General features: G+C 46.1%; 1 protein-coding gene across 8 annotated transcripts in view; it reads left to right on the top strand.

Annotated features, from left to right (window-relative positions):
- Nucleotides 1-15,657, top strand: part of SIPA1L1 (signal induced proliferation associated 1 like 1) — a 371,151-nt gene that overhangs the window by 339,349 nt on the left and 16,145 nt on the right. For all 8 annotated transcript variants that reach the window (XM_087856075.1, XM_045807903.2, XM_045807913.2 and 5 more), the window contains 3 exons: nt 7,138-7,380; nt 8,315-8,480; nt 12,814-13,060. In XM_087856075.1, the coding sequence (XP_087712201.1) occupies nt 7,138-7,380; nt 8,315-8,480; nt 12,814-13,060 (656 nt within the window). The remainder of the gene's footprint in view (nt 1-7,137; nt 7,381-8,314; nt 8,481-12,813; nt 13,061-15,657) is intronic.

A 15,657-nucleotide genomic window follows, 5' to 3' on the forward strand; every position in this document is an offset into this window, starting at 1 on the left:
TTTGTCATAGCCATTAGACAGGTGACTAATTGCTGGTCTCCCCCTCCTGAAAATATCATCCTTAGCAGACCCAGCCTGTCTCAGATCTGTCGCTCTGTGTCACGCCAGGATGGCAGACGACTCCGAGTGTTTCCTTCAGCAGCACGGAGAGTGTGGCAGACGTGTCCCGCGGGAGGCGGTGGTCTCGGTGACAGTGCAGCAGCACAGGAAGGCTCCCCAGGCCCTCAGAGCTCTGGCACTTGGGCCTCTGTCTCCTGACAGTCCGGCTCCGTGCTTCGACCTTTTGCAAGGTCGACAAGCAGATGGAGCCCCTCCTTGGTGACGCGGTAGCTGCCGTGACTGGCAGATTGGTCATCCATCCTCTCCTAGCGTTTTACCACAGCTGGGATGTCGGAGAACCAGGTCGCGGTGCACCGGGTTCACGGTCTCACTGGGCTGAGACGAGAAGTCCGGACACGCTGCCCCACATGTCCAGTTACCCTGCGGCCTCGTTTCTTTTTGTGGGAGGTAGTGTGTGCGCGGAGATCTCTTCCTTTTCAAGGTTCATGTCCTGGAAGGAGCGAACAAATCAAAGCGTGGGCCGTTTTTAGGAAAGGGGAAACGCCCTGTGGCTTGTATAACAAGTAAAGCTGGTGGCCCCTCATGGGGAGTCCGGGCGCCCTCTGACCAGATGGCTCAGTCTGGGTGTACTCGGAGTTAAAGTCACCTCTGACACAATGAGAAAAGTCGCGGGTCTTGTATTTGCCGTGTCCTAACGTACCGATTGCTGTTCTCTTTCCGTTTGTATTACTTGCTCATTACCTTCTTGCACAACTCCCATGGAGAGAGCTGATTTGCCCGGGGTACAACCGAATTGCCGTGTATTGAATTCACATGAAATCTCCAGGATTCCTAGGGCTCTCGAAGATCTGACGTAAGCCAAGGAATCTTCATTTATGTCAGTCCCTGCAGGTGGCTACAGTCCATGGCTGGGAAACACCACTCCAGTGGCTTCACCTTTTCACCTTTTTTTTTTTTATTAGATTTTTATTTATTTGAGAGAGAGAGAGAAGGAGAGCAGGAGCAGGGGGGAGAGGGAGAAGTAGACTCCCCATTCAACAGGGAGCCCAGTGCAGGGCTCGATCCCAGGACCCCGGGATCATGACCTGAGCCAAAGGCAGACACTTAACCACTTAACCGACTGAGCCACCCAGGTGCCCTGTGGCTTCACCTGCTTGATCTCGACAATAAGAAGTGGGATTTTGATGAAGTCATAACAGTATGAATAATTCAACTGACTCGAGCAGTTCTCAGTCGGTGTGCACACTTGGGGGAGATTCTGCGAGAATACATAACCCAGGGACCACCCCAGCTCTGTCAATTTAAAACCTCCGGGACTGGAGCCCAAGAATGTGTTTTGATATCCTCATGCACGTACTTGGAATTAGAGGCCAGGTGTGCTGATGCTCACCTCGCTTCGTGCTCCGAGTCGTGTACGTTAAAGAAGGAAGAACTGTCAACGACTTATTCATTTGTTTTTGCTTTTACCTTTGTTCCCAGATCTAATCAGTCGTTAAGTAGGGCTGTCTTGATCATAACCATTAGTGAATATGAGTGTGCTGTTGTTTCACACCTGGGAGCTTGTGCCAGCCATCGTGTTCACAGATAAAACCAATAACTGGGGTCTATGGTCTTACTTAAGCAATTATCCTTTTAAGAAAACACTTACAAACAGAGGCAGAATCTGTAGATTTAATTATTTCTTGCAATAAAAATAAAGCAACACCCAGTTTTAAATACAGCCTGAGTAAAACGCACTGTCTTCACACATAACCCTCTCTTACATTTAAAATGAATAGCTAATTTATGTGACAGTTTCTTTCATCAGATATTGAATGCCTACAATGGCCAGCCACTGTGGTAGGCATGGAGAAATATAGCAGTGAAGGAGAAAAAGATCAGCCCTTGTGGGGTTCACATTCAAGTGGGGGAGACAGGCTATCAGTAAGGTAAACAAGTTAAATAGCGTGCTCCGTACGTGCTAGAGAGAAACCCTTCGTCCAACGACTGTTTTATTGGGTGTCCGCGGAACTCTGGCATTGTCAGATACACAAATTTCTGCCTGCAAAGAGTTCATAGTCTAGAGCAGAAACGTACTGAATGCCTCCCAGGGAAATGGTACTAATTAAATTCATACAGGAAGCAAAGCGCTCCCAAAACCATCTCATGTCGATATTGCTCTCTCTCCGATGTTTCCAAGCCTTTTCTATAACTTCCCTTTCCACGCAGGCCAGACAGTATGGCTGAAACCAGCATGGCTATTTTGTAAAACATGGAGAAATGATTTATAAATTAATGGACTATGCAATTTACGTTTTATTCTCATGGCTAATTATTTCTATTTTGACCAAACGTTTAGTCTTTGAAAGCCCCAGGGTTCTGAGTGCCCATGCTGTCATATCAAGATGCCCGTTGCTCAGAAATGGAAACGGTGGGCATTTCAAATGCACATCTGGTACGGTGGTTTTCAGGTCATGAGTTAAGGACCATGGCATCGGCTAGGAACAAGTCAGAGTACACATTCCCATGTGTCCGCCTACCTACCCAATCAGAATCTCGGGGGTGGGGCCCTGCAGTCTGTCCTTTAACATAACACATGCTTTAATATGCATCGGTTCCGGTAATTCAAAAACACCTGCATTCGCTGGTGGGTACTAATCAAGGCAGGTAAAGCAAGCACGTGATTACCCAAGACGAAGGTGTGCACGTTAGACCCTGATTTACTGTTTTGCCCTTCGTGGGAATCTGCCTCAGACCATAACCACCGAAGAGGCTGCAGACACCCCCACATCTGTGTTGTGTGTATGAGGTAGGTATAGTCAGGTGGGGAAAGTCTGCAAACCAGAGATAAGCTCCTGTCCCTAAGTAAGCAATAAACAGCCGCAGGCCTGTCACACTGTGGCCAATGGCCGCAGAGGCTACGTCCACTCTTACCACTTAGGAAGCTGCTGTCGATGCCCCCCAAGTTCCTGGATGTTGCCCTGTCTCTGGTCCCTGGTGCCACTCCGGCCGAGCCTGTCTGCCTCTGTCTTTATGTCCTTCCTGCTTCCTTTTCCTTCTGGTTCATCTTCCCACTTTTAGTCTGTTTTTCATAACAGAGACCAACTGTTATTTTGTTCTTATTGATTTAACATATGGCATTCATGGAAGAGTTCTGCATTCCTTTTCTTCATTTGAAAAGTAAACAAATGGGGTATTTGTTATCAAGAGGTAAAAATTAAATGAGATTACATGGCTTTTAAATTTGTGCTGCCCTCTGAGGTCTTGTGAGGAATTGTTTTCCTTTCTCTTCCTGTCTAGCTACAAAAGTCTCTGGCAAAAACAAACAAAAAACTGTTAGAGCGGTTAGAATGTGGCTGGTCATTTTTTTTTATCATACTTTTTCTGAGGTTTGAGCCTGGTACCCCCTCCTTAGTTACAGAAGCGAAGATGTTTCTGTTTGATCTGCGGCAGTAAGGCCCACTTAGTGTGGAGAACTTCGCAGATCACCTCTGTTCCATGCCCTGTTCCAGTCCGTGGCTCTCATGGACTGATAGCGCCTCCTCCTTTCAGGTTATCTGCTTTTGATTTATTTTTGTGGGTGTGTTCTCACTGAAGTGTAACACACTTAAAGAGAGAGGTTCCGGTCATACAGTGCATCAGCGTGGATTTTCACAAAGTGCACATACCTGTGTAACCACCACCCCAATCCAGAACTGGAACATAGCCAACGTCCAGACACACCCCCCGCACTTGTCTTCCCCGGTCACTCCCACCTCCTCCCCAAGGTAAACACAATCTTGAATCCTCCATTCACACACGTGTTTTGCCTATTCTTGGCTTGACATAAATGGAATCGTACCACAGGTTTTATCCTGTGTCTGGTGTCTTCAGTCAGCATCGTGTTGGCGAGACTCACCATGGGTAGCAGGTCGCAGGGTTATTTTCATTGCTGTGTTATAGTTACACTGAGAGAACACACAGTAGCTCTTGTATCCATTCTGCCGTGGACATTCGGAGTGTCTCCAGTGTGGGACTACCACAGATTCTTGTACGTGTCCATGGGTACACGTGTGTGTGTCCGGGGAGCACATACCTAGGAGTGGGGTTGCCGTGTCCTACGATACGCGTACATTCAGCTTTAGCAGAGAACGCGAACCAGATCGTGACAAGTAACCTTCGCATCGGTAGCGTATGAGCGTTCTGGTCGCTTCACATCTTTTCTAGCACTTGATGTTATAAGTCTTTTTAATTTTAGCCATTCTGGTGGGTGTGTACTGGTTCTTCTTTTGGCTTCAATTTGCATTTTCCTGATAACTGATGATGTTAGGCGTGAATGTTTATTAGTCTTTTAGATATCCTTGTTTGTGAAATTCCTTTCCAGACCTTTGCTCATTTTGTCTGTATGGTGGTCTGTCTGGTTGATTTTTAGGAGTTCTGTATTCTGGACAGGAGCCCATTGTTGGGTATATGTTTGACATATATTCTTTGTGTCTTTGGAGGAATAGAAGTTCTTACTTTCAGTGGGGTTCAATCCTTCCTTTTATAATTCTATTAAAGAACCCTTTGCCTCTATCATAAAGATGTTCTTCATGGTACGGTCCAGAATCTTTAGACCTACATAAATATGCAAGCCAGCTGGAACGGATTTTTAGGGAAGGCTGCGGGTGGGGGCTCAGGACTGACTGTCATCTGTGCGTGTTCTCTCAGCACCACTAAGATTCGGGTGGTCTTTGATTTTTGTTTTGTTCATTCGCTTCTTTTTTTTAATAAGAAGTGTTTTTATTAGAGAATAGTTTCTGGTTGGCAGAAAAGTTACAAAGACGGTGCAGAGAGTTCCCGTGTACCCCCCACCCGTTGTCTGTGGTATATTCATCGTAGCTAATGCGTCATTGTTAAGTCAAGTCCATACTTTGCTCAGATCAGGACCATTGGTTTCTGACAGATGATGTGCTGCTGGCAAAGGCTGAGAGACCACGTCCTGGTCACTAAACCTTCAGTGACAAAGTCCCCTGGGGGAAGAGCCCACGTCTCTGGTCTCAGCCGAAACTGGAGAACTCAGCAGGGCTCCCGTGGTGTGGACTCAGGTCCTGTGAGATCCAGGAGAGGGACGTGTGGACATTCTGCCGTCAAAGGGCCTCCAGCGTCGTAGACCACCTGAACTCTCAGCCCCAGTTTTAAAAGTCTTGAGTTTTCATGTGTAATGCGTAGCCTTCTCCTTGAGTCCTGTAGACTTTAGTTTTGTAATCTTGAAGCAAAGTCCAAATTATATCGATGACGAACAGCTTTGTATTTTTATATTTAGTCAGCGTGCTGTGCGTCACATCCCCAGGACTCCTCTTACATGAGGACGTTTGTACCTTTTGACCCTCTTCCCGCCCCCGCCCACCCTGCACCCCCCACTTGTAGCTACACCAATCTGTTCTCTGTATCTGAGAGCTTGGTTTTTTTTTCAGATGGCTCATATAAGTGAGATTATATAGTATTTGTCTGACTTATTTCAATTAGCATAATGTCCTCAAGACACATTTATACAGTTGCAAATGGCAGAATTTCCTTCTTTTTTAGGGCTGTATAATATTTCACTGTGTATGTATACCACTTTTTTTAGTCCATTCATCTATCAGTGGGCACTTAGGTTGTTTCCATAGCTTGGCTATTGTAAATAATGCTGCAGTGAACATGGGAGTGTAGATACTTTCAAGTTAGTACTTTCACTTTCTCTGTATAAATACACAGAAGTGGAGTTTCTAGATCATATAGTAGTTATGTTTTTAATTTTTTGATGAACCTTCATACTGTTTTGCATAGTGGCTGCACCAAACTACATTCCCACCAACAGTGCACAAGGGGTTCCTTTTCTCCACATCCTTGTTAACCCCTGTTATTTCTTATCTTTTTGATAACAGCCATTCTTTTGTTGTTGTTAAATGGAGGTTTATTAGAAGTGAAGGTCTCAATAAATATTTGGTTTTGAGTGACATAATAATTACAGTTTTTTAAATTTTTTTAAATTAAAAAACTTTTTTTAATATGTTAATTACCATACAGTGCACTTCATTAGTTTTCGATGTAGTGATAACAGCCATTCGAACAGGTGTGAGTGGTATTTCATTGTGGTTTAGAATTGCTATTCCCACACAATTAGTGAGGTTGGGCATCTTTGCCATGTACCTGTTAGCCATCTGTATGTCTTCTTTGGAAAGATGTTTATTCAGACTGCCCATTTTTTAATCAGATTTTTTTTCTATTGAGTTATATGAGTTCTTCTATATTCTGGATATTGTGCCCTTATCAGATGTATGATTTGCGACTATTTTCTCCTTCACTAGGTCGCATTTTCATTTTATTGAGGGTTTCCTTTGCTGTACAGCCTTTTAATTTGACATAGTCCCCACTTATTTTTGCTTTTGTTGCCTTTGCTTTTGGTGTCAAATCCAGAAATATTATTGCCAAGATAAATGTCAAGGAGCTTATCCCCTGTGATTTCCTCTACGAGTTTTATGATTTCAGGTCTTACATTCAAGTCTTTAATCCATTTTGAGTTGATTTTTTATATGGTGTAGCATAGTGGCCCGTTTTCATTCCATTGAACAGCTCTTCAGGAGAGTCCATCTTAATGCCAGATGCCATGGGGAAGGAGACACCAGTGAGCCCCACCGGCCTCAGATGTGGGTGTTTGGAGAACTGTGTGCTGATCCAGCTTGGACCTGGGGAGCATCGCTAGTTCTGAGGAAGGCAAGGCAGACAGCCATGGAGACAGCCAGACCTTTTATTGCCAGTTCTCCTGCTCCTTGCCTCTTCTAGACCCCCCATAGCAAACTCCGGCGTGCCAGCACGTTTCAAAGCATCCCTGAGGTCTCAGCTGTTTTCACCTCTTCACTTAAAGTGCAGACTAAGCCCCAGTGACCGTGTTTCATTTTTACAGGAGGCATTTAAATTATAGTGAGAAAACAAGAAAGCCTAGCCAGCCAGTCCCATTAATATTTTATGAAGCAGTCATTATTCTTTAACCTGGCCATAACCCTGTCCTGGACGACACTTTGATTGCTGCCGTGTAGACCCTGGGGTGCACACGTCACACTGGGGTCCTTTTGTCTCTCTCCCGCTTCTCCTCAGTACCATGAGCTCCCGACACTCTGCCAGCCCAGTGGTCTTCACCAGTGCCAGAAGCTCCCCGAAAGAAGAGCTCCATCCTGCCACCTCGCAGCTCGCACCTTCCTTCCCCTCCTCCTCCTCCTCCTCCTCTTCGTCCGGCCCCAGGACCTTCTACCCTCGCCAGGGCGCGACCAGCAAGTACCTGATTGGGTGGAAGAAACCCGAAGGAACCATAAACTCCGTGGGATTTATGGACACAAGAAAGTAAGAATTCTTTTGCTTGTCTTGCCGGGTGGTTTGCTTTTAACATGGCAGAGAACAGAAAAGGTTGAGGCACTTTCCTACCACAGAGGAGGCCGGCTGGGGTTTGGTAGGGAGATTTTTTTTTTTTCCTCCTAAGTAAAACTTGTCTCAAATTATTTCTCTGCTTTATTCCTTAAATAAGTTGTGTGGCAGAACCTTGCCTGGAGGATCTTAGATCTCGTAGGAGGGAGTGTGTCTGAAGAACAGACTTCAGAGTAATTGACCCTCAGTCCCCTTTCATGATATTAGTCCCAGGCTTCCCATGGGATTTTGAACTCAGAAGCCACCAGAGGGAGCATCAGAAAGGGACTACCCTGAATATGAAGAACTTTTTGACAGAGTAGTACAGGGAAAAACCTCTAAATGATTCATTCAGTTACACTGTTTGTGTTTGTACAAAAGTTACATTGGGGGGGGGGGGCGCCTGGGTGGCTCAGTCGTTAAGCGTCTGCCTTCGGCTCAGGACGTGATCCCAGGGTCCTGGGATCGAGCCCCGCATCGGGCTCCCTGCTCCACTGGGAGCCTGCTTCTTCCTCTCCCACTCCCCTGCTGTGTTCCCTCTCTCGCTGGCTGTCTCTCTGTCAAATAAATAAATAAAATCTTAAAAAAAAAAAATTACATTGGGGATTCCTAGCCTGTGGTCTATTACTAAGCCTTGCTGATTTTGGCTTAGTGAAACTGATAGTTCGCTGTAGAGAAGCAATTTATCCATCAGATTTTTATTTCGTACTTCCAGTTGGTTGTGTGTGTGGTTTTTTTCACAAGCATTTATCTGAGCAGATTGTCCTTTGCTCTCCTTTCATATGTCCCCCCTGACTTACAGCCTCAGGGTCTGTCGTGGCCTTAGGTCCCCCTTGTCTGCTTGGCTTCTGCCATCTCTTCCCTTCCTTTCCAGGCGCCATCAGAGTGACGGCAACGAGATCGCCCACACCAGGCTGCGCGCCTCCACCAGGGACCTCCGGGCGTCCCCCAAGCCAGCCTCCAAGTCCACCATCGAGGAGGACCTCAAGAAACTCATCGACCTGGAAAGCCCAACTCCCGAATCCCAGAAGAACTTTAAGGTACAGGACAGAGCTGGGGGCGCATGGCCGTTAGGGAGGCCAGACGGGCCGGGGCTGCTCGCTGCAGTGGGACCTGCCAGGAGGTGTCGGCTCCTGGCTCCTGCGCTCACCCGCTCTGCCCTAAAATTAGCTCACAATGTTCTCCCCACGTTCTCTTCCCGCTGCCACACCTCTTAGTCCGGCTTTGTATCTACCTGGCCCCACCACCCTTCCTTATCTTCTTTAGCGTACCCCACTCCCCGTGCACAACCACGCTCTTTCACAGACATGAGCTCAGATGACCGTGCTTCTGAGAACTTTGCAGAGCACCTGTGGCTCCCTCGTCAGACAGAAAGTTTTCTGTAAATGCTTTACTGCCTTCTGTCCAGAGGGTCCCTCCCCCCACAAGTAGCTCCCAGTTCACGTCCTGCCCTGCGTGCCCCACCTCCACCCCCGGCCAGGCAGGCCTACTGCCGGAGCGTCACATGCTGCTCGGTCACTCAGAGAAGCAGCCTGTGCACACCCACTCTCTTCACCCCGTGACCCTCCAAAAGCCATCTCTTCAGCCCAGCAAACTAGGTCTAGACTCTCTTTACTTCTCAAAACCTTCTCTCTGCTTCCCTCGAAGAATTCCAGACTAGAAATGTCTTCTCTAAATCCAGCCTCCCTCCCCATCAGGTCCCGAGTGCGTGCTCAGGGTTTGTGTTTGTGTGTCAGTGGCCAGACCTCTGCACGACCACATAGAAGGGTTTGTGGCCTGCCTCAGCTCAGAGGACCCCTGAAGCCTATTTGAGGCGCTCTGCTTTCTTGTCCTCGGAAGTGTGCGATCTTGCCCTCCCAGGGCTCGGAGCTGGCGTTTATTGAGTGGGGCCCAAAGGTATTACACTCTGAGCATGAGGCATTTCTCTGTGCGGTGTGTTGTGCAGCCCCAGAAGGAGGGAATCCACCCCCAGGAAGGTCAGCACAGCAAACGTGGACGTGTTCTGTTGTCCGGGTCCTTAGTTGAATAGCTGGTAGTCTGTTCGGAGTGACTAGAGAGTGTAATTTAAGAAGAACTCTGACAATTGATTGAAAAGGTAAGCTAAAGTATTTCCCTAACCACTTGCCGTCCTCAAACTGGGATCAGAGTGCAGGGGGCATGCCCAGCGGGATGGGCTGTGTGGCCTTGTCCATTCCCATTCAGGCTTCTCATCACCACTCGGGGGGAGGGGTGCGTGCCTTCCTCAAGATAGGTCAGGTGTACCCCCCTAAACTGAAAAATCAGCATTTACAGAAATTAAATGTACTCTAAAGGCCATTCTGGCATTGTGCTGAGAAAAAAGATTTATTAACATAAACATCATAAATCATTTTAAAGACTTGCCATTCTTGATTTCTGTAATTTCTGTTTTATAAGCCAGCACTTAACAGTTCTGACTCATCCCGCAGGGTACAAACGGTTTCCTTAGCAACCTCGGAAAAGATAGTGCTTGAAACTTCTTTATCCGTCAGAACCCAAAGAGGTGTATTAAAATGTTTAAGTACCAGTTTCAAAATAAAAATTTTTTCAGATTTTTCCTTTGAGATTAGAGGAAAATAAAACCTGCCCTGAAAGGAATCTTTCGTCCAATTCTCAATTTAACATTTTTGGAAAGGGGCAAACTCAGAGCTTTCATTCTTTTGATTTACTCATGCAGTGGAAATAATTGAAAGCAAATGTCTGTTTCGCCCTTACTCCTGTTCTGGGCTTTTATTTGCAAAATGAATTATTTTAACATTCCTTATTGAAACAGGGGTGCACTTTCTTTATGTCATGACAGCATTACCGTGAGACCCTCTGCAGAGAAAGCCCTCCACTGGCTACTCTGTTACTGGGAAGGGCTGGAAGTAATGGTTGTTTCCCCTCCAGTGTCGTCCTGTTCGGTTTGGTTTCAGATGACTTTAGCTAAGTATCTCTGTGTGTCTTCTGAGATTCTCCGTCGGAATGCCCATGGCTCTGCTGTGTCAGGAAGGCCAGCATGCCCTTGAGAAGTCTTCCAGGCCACGCCTGGCTCAAGGCCCCGAGCCACTGCATCAGGCGTCAGGGTCCCAGCAGTGGCCAGCTTTGGGCCGTGATGCTTGGAACCCACTCGGACGCACTGGCTTTCTCAGATAGCAAGTGCTTCCTGTGGGTGATGGTTAATACCAGATGCCAGGGTCACTCCCAGGCTGATTTGCCAGCCGAGTGAGACGTCTGCCGCAGGATGTGGCAGGCTGCGGCTCGGAGGTAGGCGGCTGCGGGGCCGAAGCCGCTGCCACGGAGCTCCTGCCTCAAGGAAGATGGCAGAGCGCTCACACTCTAGGAAACCTCACGGGCAGGCGGAGATGGGGTCACCTTATGGTCCCCGAGGCTGCGGCCAGTGAACAAACGCAGCGCAAACCTGTAGTCCCACTTTGCAGCCGGAACTCAGGCATAGACCAAAGGCTCCGTGCAGCTCGGGTGTTCGGGAAGACGTGGCGCTTGCTTCCTGCAGGTGCGGGTGAACCTCCCACTGAAACCAGGAGGACTGGAAAGAGAGAGAGAACAGGAGACCGAGCCGGACCAAGATGTTACTCCTCTAGGCCTTGTTCCTCAGCTTTGAAATAGATCAGTGGTGCCCAGAGGATTTTGAAGTTCAAGAGACCCCCCCTTTTTAAAATAAAACTATACACAGAAGTCCGATATGTAGAAGTGGGAAAGCGGAGTTTCTCTGATGGAGGGGTGGGCGTCATGGGCGCCTGGTCCCACCTGAACGTCTCTTCTCCCCACACAGTGACGCTGTGAGGAACCGGTAGGGTCCCCTGGAGCAGTCTGCAAACCCCCCTGGCCTGACGGGCCCTCAGATCCCTCGCGAGTCAGCGCTGACTCCGTGGCGGTTCTTTCCCAGGGCTGGCAGCACCAGACAGCCCGGCGAGCACCGTGCAAGGCAGGCCCAGGGCACGCTCGGGGCCAGATCGGTGTGCACACACACACCTTTAAGACTGGAGGGGAAGAGAGTTGGGGTGAGGGGCCACCCCCGCGTGTTGGGACGACACGACTTTTTAATGGGCGGAAAACATCAAGGCAGATTGCTTCCTTCCATCTCCTACCCTGCCTCTCTTTAGTGCAAGACGTTATAACTTTGAACAAAGCATGCCGCTCCAAGGAGCTCTTCAAGGTAGCAGTTCAGCACCTTGAATCAGTATGTTAATATTTCCCAAAGAGGCTGAAACCAGAATTGGTGGAAAGCCTCCTCTCTGTATAACCATCCCGGTGGGGATACTCACTAGAAAAGGAAATCCCTTTGCTAAACCCAGAGGTGTTAAAAAAGATTGGGAGCAGTGTTTGAATGGAGATCTGGTGCCTGGCCCGGTAGGCAGGAGCCTTAGGCAATAGTCCTAGAAGCTTGGGGGAGAGAGGATCTGGCTGTATTTTTTAAAAGTATAATCAGCAAGCCGTTTAACCTCTGTCATGCCCACTCTTCTCGGTGAGGTGAAAAAGGAAATCACCATTTCCATACCCAGTTCCAGGCACTTAAAGACTCCCAGAGCTTCAGGACTCACAGCAGCTTCGTTTTCCGGGCAAGCATCTATGTACCTTGCACTTAACTCATCATGAATTTTTAGAAGTGGGCACAATTTTTACACAGTCGGCCACTCCTGGAGCTCATTTACAATGGGTTTGATTGATCATTTGTTCAGATTTCTGCAGCACGGGGCACACCACCTCGCGGGTAGCTTTGACTTGACTAACCCTTGGTGTGATGAACGGAAGCGTGTTTGAGCAGAGCACACGAATGAGCCCGAGCGTCCGCTCTATTCTCGGCATCCTAAGTGGAGACGTGGCTGTGTCGTTCTGTCTCTGCCCCTTCAAAGTGTCACGGCAAGTCCCACGGAGGCCTTCTGCCAGCTGTGACTCAGCCCTCCTACTCACGTCTTCACCTGTCCTCCACGTGGTTCTCCCTGTCAAGGTGAACACTAGGCTAGGAAGGACTGAGTAAATATAACTTCATTGCTAACAGACCCAATACTCTGTTGGCTCGCAGGCTGGGTATTTATAATCGTTAATGTGTCTCTTGTTTCTCAATGAATGGGATTCTCAGAGGCTTTTTGCAGAAGAATCTCAAGTAAAATCTGGTGACACAAGCAGAAGACGAGAGATAACAGCTCTCTGGAACTTCTGCCATTTATATAGAACTGTATAAACATATAGATGGCTTCCCTATTTTAATGACTAGAAATCCATCCTAAAAACAAGCTCGGAAACTCATTAGGTATACTAGTAGTAGTTGTTTATCAAGAGGCGCTCCCACTAGAGTTACTCTATCACCATGATAGGCGCCGTCATCTGAATACTTGTCTGGATGCTGTTGTCCAGTTCCAGGCGCTCTCCTCTCCTCAGTCCCCTTTTCCTACCACCCCCACGGCACGACGGGCCCTGCACCGAACGCTGTCGGACGAGAGCATCTACAGCGGCCAGAGGGAGCACTTCTTCGCCTCCAGGGCTTCGCTTCTGGACCAAGCGCTGCCCAACGACGTCCTCTTCAGCAGCACGTACCCTTCCCTCCCCAAGTCTCTCCCGTTGCGGAGGCCTTCCTACACCTTGGGAATGAAGTCGCTGCATGGTAAGTGGGTTCTGCGTCTCAGTTTCGCGGCTCGCCGGCCTCACCAGACCCTAAGAGTCATCTGGGGTGCCTGTTCTGGTTGTGGTTTTTACTGAAGTGTAACTAACTTACGTTGTTATGTGAGTTTCAGCTGTATGGCATCACAATTCGGTGTTTGTATGTATTGTGAGACGGTCACCACAGTGAGTCTAGTTAGTATCCCTCACCTCGCGTAGTTACAAGGTTTTTCTTCCTTGTGATGAGAACTTCTAAGATGCGTTCTTTGCACCTTAGCAGCTAGTAATTAACTGTAGTCACCATGCTGCACATTACAGACATCCCTGTGACTTCTTTGTCTTTCTCTAATATCTCAATCAGCATAATGCCCTCAAGGTCCATCCGTGTTGTTGCAAATGGGAAGATTTCATTTTTCAAGGCTGAGTAGTACTCCTCATGTGTGTGTGTATCATGCATCCATCAGACAGCTTAGGTTGTCTCCATATCTTGGCTATTATAAATAATGGTGCAGTGAACTTGGGGGTACATATATTTTTTTCAAGTTAGTGTTTTCATTTTCTTTGGATAAATACCCAGAGTGGAATTTCTGGATCATGTGGTAGCTCTGTTTTTGAAGAACCTCTGTACTACTTTCCCCCATGGCTGCACCAACTTACATTCCCATTAACAGTGCACAAGGGCTCCCTTTTCCCCACAGCCTCACCAACACTTGTATCTTCCCTTCTTGATAATAGATGTTCTAACAAGTGGGAAGTGGTATCTCACTGTGGTTGTGGATTTGCATTTCCGTCATCATTAATGGTGTTGAGCATCTGTTCATTCACCTGTTGGCCATCTATATGTTGTTTTTGGAAAAATGTTCACATTCTCTGCCCATTTTCTAATTGGTTTGTTTTTTGGCTATTGAGTTGTAGGAATTCTTTATATATTATGAATATTACCCCCTTTATCAGATCTGATTTGCGCATATTTTCTCCCAGCCCATAGGTTCCTCTTCATTATGTTAATAGGTTTTTTTGCTGTGCACAAATTTTTTTGTGTGTAGTCTACTTGTTTATTTTTGCCTTTGTTACTTTTGCTTTTGGCGTCAAATCCAAAAAATCATCAAAACTGATGTCAGGGAGCGTACTGCTGTTTTCTTGTGGAAGTTTGGTTTCAGGTCTTATAGTCAAGTCTTTTATCCATAATGAGTTAATTTTTGTGGTTTGGTGTAAGATACTGCTCTGGTTTCATTCTGTTGCATGTGGCTGTCCCATTTTCCCCACACTGTTTGTTAAGGACCGTCTTTTCCCTATCATATATTCTTGGCTCCTTTGTCATAAATTAATTGACCACATATGCATATGTTTACTTCTGGGCTCTCTGTTCTGTTCCATTGATGTGTCTGTTTGATGCTAATACCAAACTGTTTTGATTACTATAGCTTTGTAGTATAGTTTGAAATCAGGGAGCATGATACCACCAGCTTTGTTTTTTTTTTTTCTAAGATAGCTTTGGCTATTCAGAGTCTTTTGTAATTACAGATAATTTTAAGATTGCTTGTTCTGCTTCTGTGAAGCATGCCATTAAAATTTTGATAAGGATTGCACTGAATCTGTAGATTGTTTTGGGTAGTATGGGCATTTTAACTACTCTTTTATGAGCATGGAATATTTTTCCATTTATTTGTGTTTTCAGTTTCATTTATCAGTGTCTTATAGTTTACAGTGTACAAGTGTTTTACCTCCTTGGTTAAAGTTATTCCTAGGTATTTTATTCCTTTTGATACAATTGTGAGTGGGATTGTTAATTTCTCTTTCTGATATTTTGTTATTAGTATATAAAAATGCAACAGATGTGTGTGAATAGATTCGGTATCCTACAACTTTAGTGAATTCTTTGTTAATTCTTAGAAGTTTTTGGTGCAGTCTTTAGGGTTCTCTAATATAATAAGCCATCTACAAATAGTGAGTTTTACATCATATCTGGATGCCTTTTATTTCTTGTCTAATGCCCTGACTAGGACTTCTAATACTTCATTGAATAAAGGTAGTAAGAATGCCTTGTTCCTGATCTTAGAGGGGATTTCAGCTTTCATCATGGAGTATGGCAGCTATGAGCTTGTCATACATGGCCTTTATTATGTTAAAGTACATCCCCTCTATACCTGCTCTTTTGATTTTTTTATCATAAATGGGTATTTATTTTTGTCAAATGCTTTTTCTGCGTCTACTGAGATGATTATATGATTTTTATCCTTCATTTCATCAATATGGTATATCACATTGATTTGTGGATGTTGAACCATCCTTACATCCCTGAGACAAATCCCATTTGATCATAGTATATGGTCCTTTTAATGTACAGTTAAACTTGGTCTATTAATATTTTGTTGAGGATTTTTGCATCTTTGTTCATCAAGGATATTGGCCTGTGATTTTCTTTTTCTTGTGGTGTCCCTGTCTAATTTTGGTATCCAGGTGGATAATGCTAGCCTCATAAAATGAGTTTGGAAGTGTTCCTTTTGCTGCTGCTTTTTTTTTTTTTTTTTTTTTGGAAGAGTTTTAAAGGGTGAATTCTTCTTTAAATGTTTGGTGGAATTCAGCAGCAGAGTCCTCTGT

Source organism: Ursus americanus, chromosome 26, assembly GCF_024610735.1.
Source record: "Ursus americanus isolate L20-20 chromosome 26, mUrsAme1.1.p, whole genome shotgun sequence".
Lineage (NCBI taxonomy): Eukaryota > Metazoa > Chordata > Mammalia > Carnivora > Ursidae > Ursus > Ursus americanus.